The sequence below is a fragment of the Pararge aegeria genome, chromosome 3, assembly GCF_905163445.1.
Source record: "Pararge aegeria chromosome 3, ilParAegt1.1, whole genome shotgun sequence".
Taxonomy (NCBI): domain Eukaryota; kingdom Metazoa; phylum Arthropoda; class Insecta; order Lepidoptera; family Nymphalidae; genus Pararge; species Pararge aegeria.
This window is the reverse complement of record NC_053182.1, coordinates 9,163,313-9,187,079: the sequence shown is the minus strand read 5'-3', so window position 1 is coordinate 9,187,079 and position 23,767 is coordinate 9,163,313. Positions and strand designations below refer to the sequence as shown.

The 23,767-nt window shown below is 35.4% G+C and overlaps 2 protein-coding genes across 2 annotated transcripts in view; one reads left to right on the top strand and one right to left on the bottom strand.

The window, feature by feature from the left end:
- Window positions 1–18,353, top strand: part of LOC120636993 (chitin synthase chs-2) — a 36,424-nt gene extending 18,071 nt beyond the window's left edge. The window contains exons 3-23 of the mRNA XM_039908572.1: window positions 5,325–5,569; window positions 6,342–6,508; window positions 6,926–7,253; window positions 7,739–7,938; window positions 8,394–8,712; window positions 9,034–9,254; window positions 9,520–9,787; window positions 10,369–10,631; window positions 10,722–10,932; window positions 11,017–11,217; window positions 11,312–11,538; window positions 11,918–12,085; window positions 12,160–12,465; window positions 12,538–12,779; window positions 13,274–13,427; window positions 13,511–13,663; window positions 14,736–14,912; window positions 16,111–16,278; window positions 17,078–17,321; window positions 17,623–17,768; window positions 17,915–18,353. Of these exons, the coding sequence (XP_039764506.1) occupies window positions 5,325–5,569; window positions 6,342–6,508; window positions 6,926–7,253; window positions 7,739–7,938; window positions 8,394–8,712; window positions 9,034–9,254; window positions 9,520–9,787; window positions 10,369–10,631; window positions 10,722–10,932; window positions 11,017–11,217; window positions 11,312–11,538; window positions 11,918–12,085; window positions 12,160–12,465; window positions 12,538–12,779; window positions 13,274–13,427; window positions 13,511–13,663; window positions 14,736–14,912; window positions 16,111–16,278; window positions 17,078–17,321; window positions 17,623–17,768; window positions 17,915–18,109 (4,603 nt within the window). The 3' untranslated portion in view covers window positions 18,110–18,353. The remainder of the gene's footprint in view (window positions 1–5,324; window positions 5,570–6,341; window positions 6,509–6,925; window positions 7,254–7,738; window positions 7,939–8,393; window positions 8,713–9,033; window positions 9,255–9,519; window positions 9,788–10,368; window positions 10,632–10,721; window positions 10,933–11,016; window positions 11,218–11,311; window positions 11,539–11,917; window positions 12,086–12,159; window positions 12,466–12,537; window positions 12,780–13,273; window positions 13,428–13,510; window positions 13,664–14,735; window positions 14,913–16,110; window positions 16,279–17,077; window positions 17,322–17,622; window positions 17,769–17,914) is intronic.
- A 1,201-nt stretch (window positions 18,354–19,554) lies between these two features.
- Window positions 19,555–22,608, bottom strand: LOC120637158 (COP9 signalosome complex subunit 8). Its single transcript, XM_039908827.1, has 4 exons — window positions 22,452–22,608; window positions 21,717–21,787; window positions 20,860–21,041; window positions 19,555–19,891 (listed from the first exon to the last, which is right to left on the bottom strand). Exons 1-4 carry the CDS (start codon window positions 22,503–22,505, stop codon window positions 19,641–19,643), a joined length of 558 nt encoding a protein of 185 aa, XP_039764761.1. The 5' UTR covers window positions 22,506–22,608; the 3' UTR covers window positions 19,555–19,640.
- Window positions 22,609–23,767: the final 1,159 nt, after the last annotated feature.

The window sequence follows — 23,767 nt, the reverse complement described above, 5'->3', positions numbered from 1 at the left end:
AAAAATTAAAAAAAAATCTGTTTTGGACTCAGTATTGATTATCACTTTTGCGCGTTGTCGAGGCAATAAAGTATGAGAATGGGCTCGACACAAAAAGAGGGCTGTTAACCAGCCAATTGCCTGATTGACAGAAGGTCCTTCACAACTTTCACAGTAGCTATTGATTTAAAATTAGGTGTGTAGACTGTTATTTTACTCCGGTGGCAGTCCCAAGAAATAATAACTTGAGCTGGTGCTGCAGATACTAGAAGTCTGCGGGATCCCAAACCCCTCAGCCATTCACATTTCATATAGCGTATTTGGCCTGGGTAGAATGGACAAAATTAGGCCCCATGTTGAAAAAAAATAGAGGGACATTTAAATTTTTCATTTAAGGTTATTTATTGTTTTATATGCACGTTTTTTGAATTACACGAGTATCACCTCAAAGCAGGTTCTTAAACGATGTTTTATAAAGGTTAAAGGCCACAAGAGGACACCGCGGAACTTTGGTTCGACGATTTTTTATAATAATTTATGTAACCGTACGCGTTTAATGTTCTAAAAATTTGAGTTTTTATTCGTTTTAAAACTATTGTTCTAAAAGAAGACATGTTAAAATTTTGACATTAAGCCTACTTATACTGACTTAAGTAAAGAAATTTTATAGACAGGTTTTGGCAATTCACTTCAACTTCGTATCAAAGGTCGAATATATATCTAACTAATTTAATTCAGTAACTTGATACAAAAATAAATATTTGGTTCTCTTTTTATATAAAAAGTCTACAAACACTAACTAACTTTAAACATATAAATCAATGAAATATATAAGTTTTATTTCAAGCTGTCGAAAGTGTTTCATTTATATGGATATACCACTTGTAATATCTACTTAATAAATTTCGTTTTTAAAAGAAACTTTCATTTCTCTTGGTTTCACATAAGTTTACTATACTTAATAATATAATTAGCGAAGCGATATAATTTCACGTGCCCACTGCCGCAGAACGAAGAACTCTGCACAGTGTTGCTTGAATAGAAAACAATGGACAAAGTGGTTGACTATTTCCTTTAAAATATTTATTAACACAACAAATGATAAATAAAACTTATAAATTACTTATAAAAAACATAAAAAAACTTATAAAAAGTATGTATGTCTACATCAAGTTACTTTTTGGTACTTACTCCCATTTATTTCACGAACAACTGTCATATTAATTAATATTTATTACCACTAATTTTACCTCTATCTAGTTTAATGCTTTATCTAATTAGTAGATACTTCCCATTCATTGTATCTGTACTTGGTTTGGTTTAACCAAACTAAGGAAAAATTCATGTCAAACTTGGCGACTCATTGGATTAGACCATATATTTTAATTGATCTTATAAAAAAAAACAGATGTCTTATTTGGCTAAAGGCTTATAATTCCTGGTACAATCTGGTGATAAATTTTACCATACAGATTTCATTATTTAACAAAAAATTGGTGTGAAGTACGCACGTATAAGGCTATGGCAAAAACTACTTGTCATATTCATGTCTTTTTCAATTGCGAAAATCAAAAATTAATATTCCCATTTTGTCCAGCGATACCGCGCACCGATTCCTTTGGTAGACGCGTGCCGCCACTAGCAGTGTCTATTGCGATCGCACCGTTGTCTGTCCTCGATTGATTGAAACAATGAGTTATTGAATAATATTCCAACAGGGAGGACTTGTTCCTTGTTATTTCTAGCTGTAATATCTCTCGTGATATAACCAGTGATGTGTGATAACAGTGTTCGATTACATTATATGGGATAGTAATGTGTCAAAATGAGTGACCAAGACCGCAAGAGCTACTATGAGAGGCAGGATGTGGACGGGGAACCCATTTACGTTGCCAACAACAATAATTCGATTTACAGTAATTATTGTAGCATATACAGGTACATGCCCTGATATTATTTAGGTGAAAATATTATTGCTTAAGTATACTGTGACTGATAAAAAAGGCATGTTATATTAATTTCGGCATCGATGGTATTACAAATATAGCGCTCAGGCCGCGATTGACAAAGTCACAGGTTGTCGGTTCCGTAATATTTAATGCATTACAAATCTATAAATTCGATATTTCAACTAAGGGTAGGTAAAAAACATTCATAGAAAAGATAAAATAAAAAAAAGGTATTCCTGACTTTAAAAATCTCGATAGAAAGGTGAGTCGCGATAGAAAATTGTATGTAGTTTATATGTACTAAGCAGAGAAACGCGTTTATTTTTCAACTAATAGCAAACCATGCTTGAAGTTGCAGCACACTGACCTATACTAAAAAGTATCACACTTGGTTTACCATACAAGTGTGTATATATTATTGAATCAATGGAGATACTTGTGTCCATTTTATATTATAATAAGGCTCTACTTATTCCTACAGTTTTTTTACTCCACTTAAAATTTGCCCTACACTGCAACGTCACCCGGTGGTAACTTATGGTGCCTAGTAGCGGACTAACCTGTTAGAGGTACAGTAGTTAGATAAATATAACCCTATGTTGACTACACGGCATTCTACTGTTAAATTCTGGGCGGCACGGTGGTAAGGCTCAAATCAAAGCCACAGTAAATATATAAGCTAAATTTACTGTGTCGAAGCGCTTATCACTGCGCCCAGGGAGGCCGTAAAATATATATATATATTATATATATATATCACCAGAAACGCGTCAGTCACCAGTACTCCGTGTAAACTCGAAACATGACACTAAAATTTTAAGATAGCTTTAAGTGTAAGCAACGTCACTATTTCGGCAATATGACGATAAAGTTGACTGGTTTCTTTTTTCTTTTCTTTCTTTTTGTTGACGTGTTAAGAGACACCCGATTCTTGGAGAGAGAGATTCGTTTTTGTTAGATTTCGTCCCACTAAAACCTCCTCGGTAGCCTGCTTCAGTATGAGGTTAAATAGATACCTACCTATTTCCAAAAATGTGAATCTAATAGCTTAGGTATAAACCTAGTATATTCGGTTTAAAAGCCGTTTCCAAAAACGATTACAAATGATTTAATTAGCTTCCGGAATGTTATTTTACGAATTACTTATTACGATAAATCTACCTGTTTATTAAAATTCAAGTTATACTAATAATAATAATTTACTATGCTAAAATAATATTTTTATTTTGTCTTTGAAACAATAATATCCTGGCTAATGTAAAAAGGCATATACTTATTTCGGTATCGACGGTAGGAGAGCCGTAGCTTAATTTTTCACATTCCAGATTCTTCTTACACGATTTTTAACTATTTAAAAACAGAAAATAAACTTTTTTACTGTTTCTTTTCCTGTATGTTATACGTGCAATAAAGTGTTTCTTCTTCTTCTATTATTAAAAATAGATAAAGTCAGTAGGTACATTGTTAAATATAGAGTAGTCGGAGTAGTCTGTACGAAATTATGCGTTATATAGGAAAATTTTATTAAGCTACCTTACGCAAACCCCTTGACACATTATCCACGCGTCGTGCTTTTCAAGATTCTATATTTACCCGTAGATTTTATTAATCACTAGCCCGCGTTTATTAACCGTTTGTTTTCCTGGGACAAAAAGTATGCCTTTGTTACTCTCCGTCCTTTCAAGTAACTCTATGCCAAAAATCAAGTAGATTTTTTGCTTAGGTAGGGCGTAAAGGTAGGACAAGCAGACATACTTTTGCATTTCATATTAGTATGCATTCAACGAGTCAACATTTCAGCCCAAAATACATTTAACTACCTTATAACAAAGCAATAAAAGCATTCAAGCTAAATTTGCGCTGCCACTAAGAGGTGGAAGGGTAGTAATTGTTCGTTATATACGCAACAAAAATTATATAGCACCTCGTACCTTACGTAAATCCTTTGACACAACACGAGTGGCTAATCGAGAACGCGGTGTTGAAACACTCGGCCATTGTTACAGCTTTCTATACAGTCTTTTTTAAGAACCGACCCTGACTTTGCCTTTACGAAATGTAGATCATATTTTGCTAGTTATTTAATTCAAGTTAAGATTGAAATAAGTACACGCTAAATTTACTACTATAAAATAGCCTTTCCCGAATTGTAAATCATACGTACTTAAGAATATTTTATGAGGTCACCAAATACCGGATATTGGAGGAAGGAAGTGTATCTACTTAACAAAACACACGAGATATTTCTCGTCATGGTCGCGTGTGAAAGTTGTTTTTCTTGATTTAATAAGCATTGAAGACCAATAGTCACGTGATGGTCATCGCTGTTTAGTATAATGCCCGTGATTAGCGTGTGCAGAAATATGCACGATAAGCCAATATTTGTAGCAAATAGCAAACAGGAGGATTCCAATGCGCAAATATATTGACATAAAATAACAGATTAAACAGTTATAATTTGCTGTAATTCCTCCCATCCTGATCAATTTGAATGATACTACATTATTACGAAATTATATTGAAGGATACATAAGAATATTTCATAAGGAATCACCCTGTAAAAATATTATATCAAAAGAAGCATATTTATTATTCCATACAAATTAATTCAAAACATTCTAAGTGTTTACTTATGTCAAACCTATTGATGATAAAAGATCGACACGCGCATAGTATTTACGCAACGCGACGCGTACCTAAATAAAGCTCGGTTTTCAATAACATGTTGTATATATATTATTATAATCAACACCCACCGACCGTCTTTAGGAAGGAGCTCCAAAATCCACGGTCCTGGGCCGCTTGTTTCCAGTGGCTCTCAGCGTCTCGGTTGATGCCGTCTGTCCACCTCTTTGGGGGCTGACCGACGCTGCGTTTTCTAGTTCTGGGGTGAAATTCCAGCTCTCTACGCCATTGCTCTACGCATGTGCCGCTTAGATTCCGGAGCATGCATTCCCGCAAAAAACAATTGCAGATTTACATACAGGCAGCGTAAATATGTGTATTAAAAAAGATCACTGTTCTTAATTTTGTTTCATCTACTACGTGATGGTAATAAAAGGTTATTTATTTAACTCTTTATTTGTACACCACTATGAAGTTAGGAAAATGAAAGAACAATAGAAATACATAGACAGAAGTAGAATATAAAAGGCGGCCTTATTAAGCGATAGTAACGATCTCTGCCAGGCAACCTTTGGATTAGGACAAGATGAGCGAGAGTCGCTCTTTAATTCTGCTTGTAATAATAATGTTTTTTTAACTAAATCTCCAACCTTGTGATTAAATAAATATCCCTAATTAAATTGCTACCTACAAGCTAAACATAATATGTCGCAGTGGAAGGCCAATTTCAGTGATTTTATAGTCTAAATAAATACATTTTTTTTATTTCAGCCAAAGAACGGTACAAGAAACAAAAGGATGGGACGTCTTCAGAGAATTTCCACCGAAGCAGGACAGTGGGTCAATGGAGACCCAGGTCTGCCTGGAGTTTACAGTTCGAATTCTGAAAGTGCTGGCGTACACGATCACGTTCATAGTAGTGCTGGGTTCTGGTGTGATAGCCAAGGGCACAGTACTTTTTATGACCTCCCAACTCAAGAAAGACAAACGGTTAGCGTATTGCAATAGAAATTTAGGTAAGATATTTATTATTACTTATAGTATTTATTAGCGACCAGCTTTTGCCTTCGCTTGGGTTTCGCTCGCATTAATATAGATTTACTCAATCATTTTGGGTTGTCCTTTTATTACAATGTTTTTTCAATCCTGTTTCTGAAATACTGCGTCCCAAGTGCTTTTTTCTGGATGAGCCTGCCTTTTTATATGCCTGACAACCCGAAACATTTCGCTATCTATATTCATAAAAAAATACTCGTCAGTTATCTTAGTACCCATAACACAAGCTACGCTTACTTTGGGACTAGATGGCGATGTGTGTATTGTCTATAAATGTATTTATGTGAACGCCTTTAGTTTTGAAAACTAAAGGCGTTTAAGCTTAACAATCGAAGAAACTTACGTTTGCATTTATAATAACAACAAGATCTCTTGCTGGTACCAAATGGAGACTTAATTTGGTATAAAGGATATTATAGAAGAGATATAGAGTTATAATAACTTTAGATATTGAAACTTCTGAAAATTAAGCAAACAATCAGCAATCTGCTTTCTGGATTATCTTCTAGCTTCAGAACCTCATAATGGAAAACGAAACAAAATACTATACGATGAACGATTACTTATTTTTGTAAGACAGTTGCTTCTAGGTAAACGGCGCGCTGCAATTAAATTATATAATCAAATAAATAATAATACGTTAACTTTAAACTACCAACCAAGACCAAGATCTGTTTTCTTTTAAATTGAAAATCAAAAACCTTATTTTAATTGTTTCTTATTTAATTTCAGGTAGGGATAAACAATTTGTAGTCAGTCTGCCGGACGAGGAGCGGGTGGCTTGGATGTGGGCGATCCTGGCCGCCTTTGCGATTCCAGAAATAGGGACATTAATACGTTCTGTCAGAATATGTTTCTTCAAAACTTCGAAAACACCAACTAATATACAGTTTATGGTGGTAAGTATTTTACCTACATAACTTTTTAACATTTATATTCTTAGTCCTTAAAACAAAGTATTCGCGATAACCGGGTTACTGGGATAACCGGGTGAAAACCGATCAATGTTTCAGAGTTTTCATCGTTGAAAATAGCTTATAAAAATATATTAAGTTGCTGCATGTAAGAAGCTATTGTTTTAAGCTCTATCAAGTAAGAGCACAAAGTTACGGTTAGAGCGTAAATCAAAGATGGCTAAGTTAAACCAGCATGGCTAGGGTTGCGAACGGCCTGACCTTTTAAACTAGAGTAAATACTGCGAACTAGGCAAGCCCGTCCTATGTTATGCCACATCTTCTGTCCATTGTGTGAGATTGTCGTCAAGCGGGGGCCTATTTAGAATAAAAAAGTGTTAAAATTTGGTAATTAAATTTCAGGTCTTTATCACGGAATCGCTGCATACAATCGGAATGGGATTGCTATTCTTTAAAATATTACCAGAACTGGATGTGGTCAAAGGAGCTATGATAACGAACTGTCTCTGCATTGTACCAGCGATCCTTGGCTTGCTGTCCCGAAGCTCGCGAGATTCAAAACGTTTTATGAAAGTGATTGTTGACATGGCTGCGATCGTCGCACAGGTCACTGGTTTCATTGTCTGGCCGCTGTTAGAAAACAAACCAGTTATTTGGCTTATCCCAATATCCGCCTTATGTATTTCCTTAGGATGGTGGGAAAACTACGTTTCACGTCAGAGTCCAATAGGTAAGAAATATACTATATCATTGTCGAACTGCGAATACACCTAGTTACTTGCGCCAGTTTTTATCGAACGACGATATATGTACCTATAATATACAGCACAATGTATTCGCACATTTTAATTATTCGGGGGGAAATCAAATCACATTTTTAATGAATGTGTGAGATGGTGATAACAAAAAAAAAACACGTGTTTTGTGAGCTCTTGTGTCACCAGGGCGCGTTTGGAACCCTCCTAGCTTTAATTTTAAGTTAACAAATGAAGCTATCACCATCACCTCAAAATAATGGTAACATATATTTATGACCCCTTTATAAGTGCCTGCGATAGGTCTACATGCATTAAAAATATGAATTATTTAACCAACGCAATCGTTTGATTTGCAATATCACATGGCCACTAGTGATTTCAAAAGAAAAAAATGAGTTGACAGGAAATCCCTTTTTATTAAGTCACGGTCGGTCTTAAAAGTCTTTTATGGTTATAGGTATAATAAAGAGCCTGGCAAGAATCAAAGACGAACTAAACTACACACGCTACTTTACCTACCGTTTTATGTCAGTCTGGAAGATTATCTTGTTCTTGCTGTGTATACTCATGAGTATTTGGATGGACGGCGATGATCCTGCTATGTTCTTCCAGCTTTTCAATCCTGGTTTTGGACCTCATAATATCGTAGTTGAGGAGGTGAGTAGATATCATAGGAAATGATATTTTGGTTGGAAAAACAATTCTACTATCACTGAACTTATGCTGCATCTGTGACTAACTAACAAATCTATGAGGTGTTTTATTTATATCCTTTAAAATAGCAGCGATATCAACGAAGTCTTCGCCCCGCGATCAATGTTGAAATTGTACGATAAAAGAGCACATTCTGAAAGATTTATGTAGTTTTGTAAACACAAAATACCTATACAAAGACATTTTTGTTGCGGATTAAAAGATTAATTTGTTAATGGCACCTACTTAATGGACATGTTTTAAAAGCGTCTTGTTGTATAAAACTCTACAGTCTGTTAAACAAAAAATGTAATTTTATTATGAAAGACAGTTTAGATATGTACTTATACCTATATTATATTATACTCATATTGAAATTATATATGTCCCCATATAATTTCTATAATGTTATCTTTCAGGTTCAAATAACACTTGGCGGAACACTAATTCCGGATCTTGCAAACGCCACTCTCACTGGTGACTCAGTCGAGGTAGCAGCGGTACATAAGTCTGCATTTTATGTGCTGCTCATCCAAGTTTTCGCAGCCTACTTCTGTTATATATTCGGAAAGTTTGCTTGCAAAATCCTCATCCAAGGGTTCAGTTATGCTTTCCCAATTAATCTAGTTATTCCATTGGTGGTGAACTTTTTGATTGCCGCGTGTGGTCTAAGAAATGGTGATAATTGCATATTCCATGGTACAATTCCTGACTATCTATTCTTCGAAAGTCCACCAGGTAATTTGTCTATAACATCCTATAACATTACGGGCCGGTTTTTCAATCGCCAAACAACCTTTATTGAGAAATAAGTTTGATGTTATGACAGGTTCTGTTAACGAAACCTAACAAATCGTTGGTTTAATGTATTACTGGTATTTATGATTTCTTCTCTTAGTTAAATCTTTAATAACCTAGAAATGTTTAGAAAATAAATTTATTTCGCAGTTAAAGATTATATGGTAATTTAGAATTCGACTCGTAATTAAAAATTTACCTAAGTACCTATTTTTGTTTAACCAAATCAAATCTACAACTACCTTTTATGTATTTTTATAGTATTTTCACTTGGTGACTTCATAACACGCCAAATGGCATGGATATGGCTGCTGTGGCTACTTTCACAAACCTGGATAACGATTCATATTTGGACTCCAAAAGCTGAACGTTTGGCGTCTACTGAAAAACTGTTTATCCTTCCAATGTATAATGCATTGCTGATTGATCAGAGTATGGCACTTAATAGAAAACGAGATGACCAAAAGGACGTTAAAACTGAGGTATTATACAACCGGTTACGGTAATAGTATTACAACTGAATCGTCTAAATTTTATCTATGTAACAGTTTATTAGGTAACATTAGGTTCAGCGGAAACCGAGCGTAAAAGTCCGCTCGCATGTTTGAAATTTTGAATCAAGCCTCGACGAATAATAATACCAATATTGTCGTCTAGCCAGATGATGATCTAGTAGTTAATCGCTCGGTATGCGGTGATGCTTATCTGGACATGCAATGACTTGTTCATAACCTACTTACATTACAGGATCTTGCAGAAATAGAGAAAGAGAAAGGCGACGAATATTACGAAACTATTTCGGTGCACACAGACAACACTGGATCTTCACCCAAAACAATAAAGTCTTCAGATCAAATTACAAGAATATACGCATGCTGCACTATGTGGCACGAAACGAAAGACGAGATGATGGAGTTCTTGAAGTCTATTTTGCGCTTAGACGAAGACCAGTGCGCTCGGCGTGTCGCCCAGAAATATTTACGTGTTGTTGACCCTGACTACTACGAATTTGAAAGTAAAAACTTTATTATTTCTGTCATTGTTTTAACTTTGCATACACTTAATGCTTTTTATAGTTTCTTATGATATTTAAAATCGGTCAAGGTTAGGTATAAGTTTTTCAAACAACTTTGCTGTTTTTAACTTTTTTACAAGATTCTCAAAATAGGATAAATTGTTTGGGGTTTTTTAAGACTGTGACTTTACGTATGTGCATAGGTGCATCGTGTTATTATTTTGTAAGGCTCTAGATCGATTAGATTCGATTTTAGAAGGCGGACATAGAATTTATAATAATAAATTACTAAAAGAAATGTCGAAGATGTTGGGGTCACAAGGTGCTGGAATGGCGGCCCTGCAATGGTAAACGCAGCGTTGGTAGACCCCCGACGAGGTGGATGGACGACATTAGACGCGTCGCATGTAGCCGCTGGATTCAAGCGGCACAAAACCGTGGAGTTTGGAACTTCCTAAAAAAGGCCTATGTCCAGCAGTGGACGGTTGATATGATGATGACTACAAGAAAATGTTTTAATTAGTAAATAGATAAGTAGATAGTAGAGATTTGAATTTAAATTAATGATATTTATTTTTTAGCTCATATATTTTTGGATGACGCATTTGAAATATCTGACCACAGTGACGACGATTCTCAAGTGAACCGATTCGTTAAACTTCTCGTGGATACAATTGACGATGCCGCATCCGAAGTACATCAAACTATTATTCGTGTTCGACCGCCGAAGAAGTATCCCGCGCCTTATGGAGGACGATTAACTTGGGTACTGCCAGGAAAAACGAAAATGATCTGTCATTTGAAAGATAAGGGAAAAATTCGTCATAGGAAACGATGGTCTCAGGTGACATTAATTTTTCTATGTTATGTATGCCTCCTTTATAGCCGAAATTGTATCAGAATTTCTGAATAATATGTTATTGATGTATTTCAGGTTATGTACATGTACTATCTTCTCGGATTCCGCCTAATGGAACTGCCTATATCAGTCGACAGGAAAGAAGTGATGGCTGAAAATACTTTTCTGCTAACTCTTGACGGGGATATTGATTTCCAGCCACCAGCTGTACGACTTCTTATAGATTTGATGAAGAAAAATAAGAATTTAGGAGCAGCATGTGGACGCATTCACCCTGTTGGATCTGGTAAGGAGTTCCCATACATTTTATGTCTAACCATTTTTATTTGTTTATGGAATTTCAATAACGCAATATATACAAATTTTTCAGGACCCATGGTATGGTATCAACTGTTCGAGTACGCTATTGGGCATTGGCTGCAAAAGTCGACCGAGCACATGATTGGCTGTGTACTTTGTAGTCCTGGATGCTTCTCTCTGTTCAGAGGAAAGGCTCTTATGGATGACAACGTAATGAAGAAGTATACCTTAAGGTCGGACGAAGCTCGGCACTACGTACAATACGATCAGGGTGAGCAATAGCCAATTAATAAACATCTAGGCTGAAGACATCAAATTTTTCGTCCCGAGTTGACTTAATCTATAACTCTATGATACATTTGCAGGAGAGGATCGTTGGCTCTGCACACTTTTGTTACAAAGAGGCTATCGAGTAGAATATTCAGCTGCTTCCGATGCTTACACTCATGCACCCGAAGGTTTCAACGAGTTCTACAACCAACGTCGTCGCTGGGTGCCCTCTACCATTGCCAACATTATGGACCTGCTTGCCGATTACAAACACACGATTAAAATTAACGACAACATTTCAACTCCCTATATCGCATACCAGGTAATTATGATTTCTTTTAATAAAATTATATCTGGTATGAAAAGATTGTTAGTAAAATATGTTCCGCAGCCTGTTAAGTGGGACGTTAACTGACGTTGACTGACTGGGCACGGACAGTTTTAGAGTATAGGCCCACCGCGCTGCACGAATGCGGGTTCGTGGGCTTTAACGACTATTACCACAATAAAGTGATAATAAACGGGATCGACGGCTTTACGCGCTCTCAGAGGCACGGGGGCTGATACCGCCAACTTCCTAGCTCCTAGCTGGTACCGAAAATTCGTTAATAGAAATACATAATACCTTACACAATTTGACCCGACCTGGGTTTTTGAGTTATTTTTTAATTTTAAATAATATTTAATTATTATGTTTACAGATGATGTTGATGGGCGGTACGATTTTGGGTCCCGGTACCATATTTCTTATGTTGGTGGGTGCTTTTGTGGCAGCCTTTAGAATCGACAACTGGACATCTTTCGAATACAACCTATATCCTATCGCAATCTTTATGTTTGTTTGCTTCACGATGAAATCAGAATATCAGGTAAACTTTATTGTATTTTGTGTAATTTTTTAGATCTTTTATTCAATTTTTTAACCATACATTATTTTTTACAGTTATTGGTGGCACAAATCTTATCTACTGCATATGCTATGATAATGATGGCTGTAATCGTTGGTACTGCGCTTCAATTAGGAGAGGACGGTATCGGATCACCATCAGCTATCTTCTTGATATCACTTTCAAGTTCTTTCTTCATAGCAGCTTGTTTGCATCCGCAAGAGTTTTGGTGTATAGTTCCTGGTATAATTTACTTACTGTCGATTCCGTCTATGTACTTGCTTTTGATTTTATACTCGGTCATTAACTTGAATGTAGTATCTTGGGGTACGAGAGAAGTTCAGACAAAAAAGACTAAAAAGGTATAAAATAAAAACTCCTAGGTTATTTTAAAATAAAAAAGACCAGTAATTATAATAGAAATATATTTTTAGGAAATCGAACAAGAAAAGAAGGACGCAGAGGAGGCTAAGAAAAAGGCGAAACAAAAATCTCTACTTGGATTCCTTCAAGGTGTTAACAGTAACGAAGAGGAAGGTTCGATCGAGTTCTCGTTCGCTGGACTGTTTAAGTGTTTGCTTTGCACTCAACCTAAAGGCAATGAAGAAAAACTGCAGCTTATGCACATTGCCTCTACACTTGATAAGTTAGAGAAAAAATTGGACACCGTGGAAAGGTTAGTAATTTATTTTTTTCTTCTTATCGTTTTGGAAAGACCTTTACGATAAATATTTGTAGGTTGACGCAAATATTGATTGTTATACCATAAAGGAATTTCCACTTAAATGGAATTTACAGGCTAATTTACAAAAAGTAGGTAATTATATAAAATTGCATCTTCGAGCGCAGTATCATTAAATTATAAACTGTAAGTGGGTAGTTTAGAAGCACCGTCGCATCAGAATCATATCGACGATCAACTGCTAACGCGAGCCGCGTCTGTGTAAAACATAATAATGTCAATTGATGGCCAAATCATCAATAGCCTTTAACCCAACGACTTAAGGCCTCTCCCAACGGCAGGGTTTGCCCACAATCTCCAGACAGGGCAGACCAGTTGGTGATTGTAGTAGATAGGATTTATTTAGCACAGAGGGTGTTGCTGTCCCTCCTCTGTACACCCGCAGAAAGAGGAGGTATAGACTAACTAAATTGTTTTATTTCTTTCAGAATTGTAGATCCACATGGACAAATAAGAGGGCGTAAGCTTTCGTTAGGGCACCGAGGCAGTACAAATGGTGACCCATTGGTAACTGTGGCCGAAGGCGAGGAGGAAGACCGGGGTTCTGATTCTGAAACCGAAACTATGTCTTCAATGCCCAGAGTAATATCAATTATTAATTTTCTCACCTTTAGAGATTAACTAACGACAAAGTGTTTTTAACGTGTTTTTTTATGTTCTTTTAGGAAAAGAGGGACGAACTTATTAATCCTTATTGGATTGAAGACACCGACTTAAAAAAGGGAGAGGTTGACTTTATGAACCAATCGGAGTTATCGTTCTGGAAAGACCTTATCGATAAATATTTGTACCCCATTGACGCAAATAAGGAGGCAGAGGTAACCATACGTTCTTTAATGAAAATAATGAGGTTATTTTGTTCTTTAATGAAAATAATTTGGTTATTTTATGTTAGTCTAATATTTCCTAAATCACGACAAATATTACCCATTAGCAAAGTCCATTACGATTTGGTAAATACTTTGAAGTTATGAGTAAAAAAAAAGTTTTATGTCATTTTGTGACTATCAAGTATCAAGTTACAACGGATATTGATTGAATTGAATCTGTTTATAATATGTTCATTCTATCTATGATGATGAAAACTTAATGGCTGCAACCACTACGCCAGAAGGGTCAAGCTCATCACTATGACAGAGACTGGTCGACGAATGCGGGAAACACAGCCACTTCTCGCGTTATACGCCGTACAAGCCCTCGGCCTTGACGCTTACTGTACCTAATTGTTTGTGTTTTTAAAAAACTATTTCAAAATTAAACTTATATCATACAGGTTTGTACTTAAGGTACTAACAGATACGAATCTACTTAGTATAAAATTTTATTTAAAATTTAAATGCAATAGGTATTAGAATCTCTAAACAGGTCTTAAAACTTAAAACTACTTTTTATTTTCGTCCTGCGGACACATTACGAGTGATTAATTGTTATCCTATACCTATCAAACCTACTGATAAAATATTTTTTTTCACAGGTCGGTTTATTGAACCGAGTTACGTTTAAGCGTATGATTTTATGAAGCGGTGATAGCACAGTGGGTAGGAGATCGACTTCACTTTTGGGGGGCCGAGTTCGAATCCCAGCACGCACCTCCAACTTTACTAAGTTATGTGCGTTTAGAGTAATTTAAATATCACTTGCTTCAACGGTGAAGGAAAACATCGTGAGGAAACCTGCATGCCTGAGAGTTCTATATAATGTTCTTAAAGGTGTGTGGAGTCCACCAATCCGCACTGGGCCAGCGTGGTGGACTACGGCCTTAACACCTTCTCATTCTGAGAAAAGACCCATGCCATGTAGTGGGTCGGTAATGGGATTATATAATGACGATGATGATGATGATGATGATATGAAATTATTTCCTTGTTATTAATCTACCCTGAATTTTAGGCACGTATATCCAGGGACCTAAAAGAATTGAGAGACTCTTCTGTATTCTCATTCTTTATGGTAAATGCTCTTTTTGTGCTCATTGTTTTCTTGCTGCAACTGAACAAGGACAACATTCATATTAAATGGCCGTTCGGAGTTAAAACTAATATTACGTATGATGAGGTTTCGCAAGAGGTAACTTTATAATAAACTGTGATCAACGATGATCGGCCTTCAATGATGACTAGTGAGAACAGACTATACGTAATCGGCCTTATACCTAAACGACGTTTCTAGAATTAATATTACCGCTAGAGTAAGTTTTGCAGTCACCATTGAAAGTTGATGCGATTAATGCTTTATTTTATGTTATATTACAGGCTCGAATTGCACGTGATTTACTTGAGCTTCGCAATAAGTCAGTCTTTGCGTTTGTTATGTTCAATGCTTTATTTATATTGATAGTATTTTTATTACAACTCAACAAAGATCAACTCCACGTGATTTGGCCTTTGGGGGTAAAGACCAACATTACGTACGTCGAGGACACAGGCGAGGTACAGCCAAATATTACAAGTTTATGTGTGTCACTTCACAAGTCTAACGGTCTTCCTCTAACCGATCTGTCTTGGTATGGCACACCAGCATGAAGATTCTAAATCTTCCACACCGAAGACTAAACAACTTGGGCGTCACTCGACGGTTTCACACATCCTTTTAATAAAAAACCTTATAGCCCTTAAACAGACTTACAATGAAAAAGTTGCCGTAGAAACATCACCATGTTTCTATGAAGCAACAGTTTTTGTTTAAAACCTGTATTAATTGCACTACCCCAAAACCTTGACAATCTTTGTCTATCTTTCTTTTAAGGTGGTGGAATTTCTTCCATTAAGTTTCTCCTATGTCCGTTAACAGTCACGGGTTTCCTATGTACATATTCGGATCCCTGATGATGTGGTGATTTGTTTAACCTTACTATTAGTAAAATTTTTAGAAAACACAAAACTTTCGATTGCCATATTTCTTTTTCAATACTTCGTTCAAAGTTTATGCACTATAGTGGTACATTCGTTGATGTTGAAGCAAGCACCTTTTTATAAAACATACAGTGTTTAAAATTCGTACAATTTACTTAATACACGGTCGTATATAACCTTATGTGTAATAATACTCGTAATTCATTTGTTTACGTAAATATATTTACAAGTCATTTAATATTAATTGCACATACCTCATTTTATTGTATCATTAAATAAATTATAGCATTCCATTCAAAGTAAATAAGAATTTTGTTTTATTAACATTGCTTTTGCTGTTTTTTTTTGTTTTGTTAAACCGCACAATATAATTATTGAGACACAATCGATTAAATTTCATTCAAATATTTCAGGTACTTATAAGCAAGGAATACTTGCAACTGGAACCTATTGGTTTAGTTTTCGTGTTTTTCTTCGCGTTGATTCTGGTTATTCAGTTTACCGCTATGTTATTCCATAGATTCGGTACTATTTCACATATATTAGCATCAACTGAATTGAACATGTTCTGTTCGAAGAAGGTAAGTTTTTTTAAAGTTTTACCATACATCAATGTTTTATACAGGGTAAAGAAACAATACCAGAAAGCTCTTGGCCTGTAGTTGTTTACATTAAAACTAACAACTTTTCTTCTACGGCTTCTTTTAACTCTAAAAAACTGTGAAACATTCAATATTTTACGTAGATACTCTATAATGTAACATCGGTAACAGCGCGCGAACCTAGATTCTATCGTGCGTGCTCGCTGTGTTTTGGCAACAGGGACATGTACCTATTTGGTTTTATAGTGTAATGTCACTTCACAGAAATAACATAATTTATAATTTTTTTTTTGTATGAAATAAATTAATACTGAATTTTAAAAAGCCGTAGAACAAAAGTTGCTAGTTTTAAAAATAGGAACTATAAGGCCGAGAGCTTTCTGGTATTTTTTATTTAACCCTTTATAAAAAGTTTCAGTTAAATATTTCCTAATTAAAATAACTTATAAGATGTAGTGAGATATTGGCATGACTGATAATCACTATATCTGTAAACTTAAAAGAAAGCGCCCGGCAGGTCTATTTTAGGTCACGGTGGAATTCCAATTACGTTACTATGTAAATTATAAAATTCAAATAACCGCCGTACCCAACCTTTAATCTCAGTTCCATACCGAGATGTCGCCAAAGGCAACCGAGGTAACTTTCTATAGTTCCTAACATAGTTTAATATAAACCTAGATACAAAATAGGCCTACTAGTCTAACACTACACGCAACAAACTGAACCAGGTAAACAAAGTGCGCTTTTTTAATGTTACTTATTTTCATTTTTACAGTCAGATGATCTATCTCAAGATGCTCTATTAGATAAAAATGCAATAGCAATAGTAAAAGACTTACAAAAGCTTAACGGGTTGGATGACGATTACGAGAATGATTCTGGCTCGGGACCCCAAAATGTGGGTAGGAGAAAAACAATTCATAACTTGGAAAAGGCGAGACAAAAGAAGAGGAATATAGGCACGCTTGATGTTGCTTTCAAGAAACGATTCTTTAATATGAATGCCAATGATGGTCCAGGTAATTTTTTTTATCTTACTCATTGACTGACCAAGCAGATGCACTAGTGAAAATCATACCCTAAAAACAAAGCAACACTTTGAAGGGCGTCCAACACACCCCACCACAAAGTTCAGCCAGGGAATCGTGCCCTTTTGGCCAGAACAACACTGCTGCTTGGCAAAAGAAATAAGCATAGCGTTAGTACTTCCCCGAAAGAGCTCTGTCGAAAAAAGCTATACTACTGCTAGCTCTATTTTCACTAGACCAGACAGCAAACTAGAACTATTTGTTCTAGCGGTTTTAATTTTTTGCATTCCAGGTACACCGGTTTTAAATCGCAAGATGACGTTGCGTAGGGAAACACTGAAAGCATTAGAGACCAGAAGGAATTCTGTGATGGCTGAACGACGAAAGTCACAAATGCAAACACTTGGTGCCAACAACGAATATGGAGTGACTGGCAAGGTAAAAATAATGATAACTATTTCATTTGTTCAGACAATAATGATTATGAGCAATACAATTGCTTTATATAATCTACAGATCCAGCAATGTACGATTAAAGTACTTTTGCCTTATAATTAATTTCATGCACTCTTGTTATATTGCAGTTAAATAATAATCTCGGAATAGCTCCGCGACACCGAACTTCGACCGCAAACATATCAGTGAAGGATGTGTTTGCTGAACCTAACGGCGGGATGGTCAATCGAGGATATGAGACCTCATTAGGCGACGAGGACGATAGTAACTCAATAAGACTCCAACCAAGGCAAAACCAAGTTTCATTCCAAGGAAGATTCTAGTGAACATGCGTATCTTTGTCGCAAATACGTAGTTGCCAACTTAGAGAATTAAAATGAATAGTTTTAAGCACTGTAGATACTCATTTAGTAGCGTAGTAATATTATTATTGAACTCAATTTGTGAATTTATAAATATCACAATGTCTTGTGATTATTGTGTCAAATTACCAGAACGGACTGATGTGAAAACATTGTTGTCACTACTGTATTTAGTTTATATTTAATTATTGATATAGATGTTACACTGCCACTCTACTTTTGTATTTTTCTATAAGACATATCGATATACATTTAGTATTTTTAAAAAGGTTTTTCTTTTTATTTGAAATTTTGCCCGTAGAGAACTAATATTGAATCCAGAATCTGCCCAGTACAGAACAAAGGATTATGATATATATATATATATATATATATATATATATATATATATATATATAAAAAAAGCAAGTGCCAAAATCTTACAATTGTGTTATACAAAGTGTAAATGAAACACGAAATAATATTTCACAGGCTTTAGACGTGCATTATATACTATGTCTAAGACTTATCTGTGAAACCGAAAACCGTTATTGAAAAGGTTTTTGAGTAAACCACTGCCATAGTTTATACTGAAAGAAATCGGATACAGCCCTAACATCACATGCAAAATTAAAATCATGTGACTCCTGTTACTTTATAAGATACTCGTCGCGTAGCGTAGGTACTATGCGCGTGTCGGTATTTTATCTTCAATAGGGTTGGCATAAGTAAACACTTAAAATGTTTTGAATTCATTTGTATGGAAAAATCAATATGCTTCTTTTGATTTAATATCTTTAAAGGGTGGGTCCTTATGAAATATACTTATATATCCTTCAATATTATTTCGTAATTCAGTTACACGTTGCATAATTCTCCAAATGACCGTAGCGTTAGGCGCGGTGCGTGACGTAACACGGGAACTTTTGTACTGCACCTACGCCTACTTCTCTACAAACATTTCCGCGGCTCAGGTAATTTCAAAATTTTCTCTATTCTGGTTTTGGTGGGGGGGCTCCGACCGTGGATTCTTATTATCCTACCAAAATGAACGCCCTGCCAAGAGATATAGCGTCCTGGTACGATGCCGCATAGAAGCCGATTATATATATTATAGTATGGGTTATAATAGAAAAGATTTGAGTCTTAACATTTGACAGCCAATTGTGGGCAGCAACTCTGCTTTTGAGCCCAAGGCTGTGGGCTCGATTCCCAAAACTGGTGGATTGACATGGTTTTCCAGTGTCTGGATGTTTATCTGTACATTATTAAGTATTTATGTATACTATTCATAAAAATATTCATTAGTCATAGTACCCTTAACATAAGCTACGCTTACTTTGGGGCTAGATCGCGATAAGTGTAATATCGTATTTAAAAAAAAAAAACATCTTCCACCAGCTTTGAATCAAAATAATAAATACTTGTTAAATTTCAACTACCTTTATTAGAAGAAACTTCAATTGAAGAGTGTGAATGAAATCTTAAAAATATTTTTTTATAATATACTGACTTAGTTTTCTAAAAAAGATACAAACTCTGTTAGCTTGAATAACTGGTCTTCACTAGATGTATGTAAAGGTGCTGGCTGAGTGGGTGGAGTAGGATTTATGGTTACACCATCAGCTTGGAGTTCCCATTTGCGCTCTCTGCATATCTGCTGGACTGCTTCACAGCTTAGGCCGGTCATCGATACAACTGTGTCTATTGAAATGGAGTTATATGAGCGGCCTATTAAATTGAACGCCCTTTCACGTACTTTTTCTGAAAGACAAATTTATATAAATGGTAAGATTGATAAACATAAGTAAGAGATTACATGCAGAGAGTTTGTGAACTTCAGCTGGTAACTAGTTGTGGTGGTGTCTAGTTGCCTCAACCAATGTCCAGGACTAGTGTGCTCAAGGATTCATATGACAGAGGGGTTTGCCCATGATCACTCTACTGATGGTCGGATTGGACGGAGTGACCAAAGTAGATGGTAGTAGATGAACAGAGGATGCTGCTGTCCGTTCTCCATTATATTCCCTTAGGAAAGAGGAGGGGTGGTTACAAGTGTATTCTGATCTGTCGTCACCACAAGACATACCAAATGCCAAAGGTATTAATGTAGAATAAATATTACATGTGATAACTGGCTTTGAAAAATATTTGCATAAAATGAGAATTTGGGTATTTATTTAGGTTTTAAGTTAATACCATAAGGTGAGCTTTACAAAACATTTCTTTATTTCCAAGTGACTTGTCTAATATATTGCTTGAGGAAGAGAGTAAATCGAGAAGTTATGAATTAACATATTATTGTTTTAATCATGACGTTTTAAGGTCAGAATTGTGGACTCTTTTTGTTGGCTGAAGGTCTTTTAGGTAGGAGGGCAATGTGCGATTGTGCCAAGTAACTCTCAGTGAAATCCTTTCACACAACCAAACAAACACTTTTGCATTTTTAATATAAGTATGGATTATAAAAGAATTTCAGTAAAGGTAACCTATCTTGTAGTCATGTATAATTCCTTCCTTTTACTGATTCACCTAAATACCCTGCTGTAAGTTTGAGCAAGCACCCAGCAAGATGCTCTAAATTGTGTGACACTTCCAGTCGGCAATCTTCACTTTGGTCAAACCTTAATACCTGCGTAGCTGACTAGTGACATGTTTAAAGCACTAAATCCCAGAACTAATAAAATAAATATAATTTACAATATAGAACTAATTCAATTAATATAATGTACCTTCAAGAGCTCTGATAATATTAGCAACAGGTTCTGTCCATGTGTATGCAGCAAGAGCAATATATGTAGCACCAAGATTTTTCTTCCAAAGTTTTTGACCCACTGCCCATATTGCAGTTAATTCTGGATTGCTGCTGGTGATTGTTTGTGGTATTCTTTTCCATAAGAATTTAGCATTGCATCTAGAAGAAACAAAGATTAAATTTAAAAATCAAACAGATATAGGTAGTTAGAACTAAGAACTAGTCAATTGGCAAGCTAGGCAAGCATGACCAATCTTAGGAAACATCTACACTTTTATTGATATTTTTCAGTTTATAGAATAGAGCTTGGCTGCAATCGCACCTGAACCAGGCTAAGTTGGAACACACTTGCTTAAGATGCCGATTCACTGTTGATTTGAAAGTGATATATTTTATAAGTGATGGGGTAAACTGAACCTGTAAGGGCATTTGAGATCTATGTGGTAAGCATAATTATAATAGAGATGTATAGTTCTATGGCTTCTTCTTCTTTCTTGTTACTCCACTCGCCTACTTTTATTAAGATCAACATTTAATATTACTGTATAGAAAATAATATAAATTAACACTGTATAGGCAAAATCTCTTTTAATTTTAATTATTTGAATTCATAGTAACACAAATGTTTTTTCTTTCTGCTTTTAAAACATTTTATACATTTTTATAACCTGTCTTAGGTTATAAAAAACGTAGATAGTGATATCAATAGATTAATGATTGTAGACGTAACTCTGAGACTTCAAGCAGCATCTCTAAGAAGAATTTGAGATTATAGAATTATCTTTGTAACGCACTTGTCAGAGTGCTGAGAGTTTAAGATTGAGGCATACTTACAAGTCATTTTGATACAAATAAATAGCTAATAATTGTGCATATGTGGATGTTGAAGCAACTCCATTTGGTGCCTGAAAGAGATTAATAATAATAATTTAAACTGATCTTGGGAATGGTGATGGCCTAGTGGACTCAAGCTTAACTTTCAAGGGTCAGGTTTGAATCCTAGCAACCTCTAACTTTGGAGTTACATCCATTTTAAACAATTAAAATATAACTTGCATAAATAGTGAAGGAAAACATTGTTAGGAAACCTGCATGCCTGCGATTTCTCCATAATGTTGACAAAAACATGTGGAGTCAAGGATGGACTAGGACTTAAAACCTTCTCATTGTGTGTGGAGGCCCTGTGGTGGGCCGGTAATGGGTTGATATGATAATGATGATTATGAAAGTAATCTTTCCTTATATTATTGTTTTGGTGACAAAAACAATGTTATTAATAACTTTAATTAATAATAACTTATTTGACAAGTGACCATCATTCTCAGACTGTTAATGTACCACTTCTGCACAAGTCTCAAGGTATTAAAACACAGAAACATCACACTGCTCTAATGCAGTTTGGAGAGCGTTATTCTGGTTGGCCTGGTTGCATTCACAATGACTGGCTGACTGGCGAATGGTGGACGTTAAGATTTACCTTACGGTGATGAAATTATGAATGAGGCGACTGCTTTAGCGGTTTTTAATTTCTATATAAGCTTTTACTTCAAATACATAATTGAAACTTACCTCAAGCTCTTGTTTTTCTAGGTCCGAGCATAATTTATCAAAGTTTGTGATCATATTGAGCGTTTAATAAATAAATAATTAAATGGTTAGTATTAACTAAAAACAGAATTTTCATACACAAAACACAGTGACAACTTGAAGACTTAAGACTATGTCTATTTGGCAATGACAGTTTTTTTTCTTTATTCATTCCCGTAGGAAAAAGACAAAGATATATCACCGTTAAGCCATATTAACTCGTATTTACTCTGTCAATGGAGCATTAAGCAACGCAGCACCATCATAGACAAAAAAAGCACAGTAGCTTAATGTGTGTATCTTCTTTGGCAAAGTCAATATAACTTTCACCGAACTTCCACAGGTACGAAACATTAAACTACATTACATTGCTAGGGCAAGCTAGTTGTTACTTTTAAATATTAATGACGTAAAACCAATTCAAAATAATACTTTCTTTTCGGTGATGCAGATGTGATCTGCATCAGAGCTTATTATACATAATATTATTTTGGCTGTCAAACACCTCCGCACGCACCTTATTTTCGAATAAAGAAATTATTATCCGATGCAATTTAGCAGTGGCACATCAACGAACATAACATGCGCGTTGCTGTTAAAATAATATATATTAACTTAACGTAATGGTGTAGGTACTACTTTGTATGTCTTAGGTCGTTTACGTCCATGACTGCACAAAATTGCTTTTTGTGTAGTCAATAATAATAATATTATGTCTATTATCATTGCACGGGCTGTGGCCTGATTTTTATAATTGAATTTCACGGCTATTGATCGAGGGCTTGGGCGGGCTTGCTGCAGTCAACTTGTCGACTTACTTGCGTCACAATGTAACCGGAGTTGATGGACAGACTGACATGCTGAGTCATTCTTCAATATTGTCGCTTATAATGCTAATTTTCTCAATAAGCGTGTAACGATTTGCATCGTAATGCTCTTTGTAATCATATTTGTTTTTAGTTTTTAATGCAGTGCAGTTAAGTTCCTATTAACTTAATAAGTAAGTAATACTTAGTGGTCATTGTTAAGCTTGACTTAAGTAGGTAGGTATTTTGTAAGAAATATAATCATTGGAACTTGACGAGGTATATAAAGTAAGTTATAAACTTTTGGGTAAGTACCCACTTAGTTCTTCTTTGGATCTTTTCACTGAATTAAGGATCTTGCTTATTGGACCCTTTTAGTCCATAACCTCATCCTATTAACCCATTACCGCACGCCACTTCACATGTCTTTAAGAACATTATGGAGAACTCTCAGGCATGCATCTGATTTCCTTGACCGTAAAAGCAAGTGGT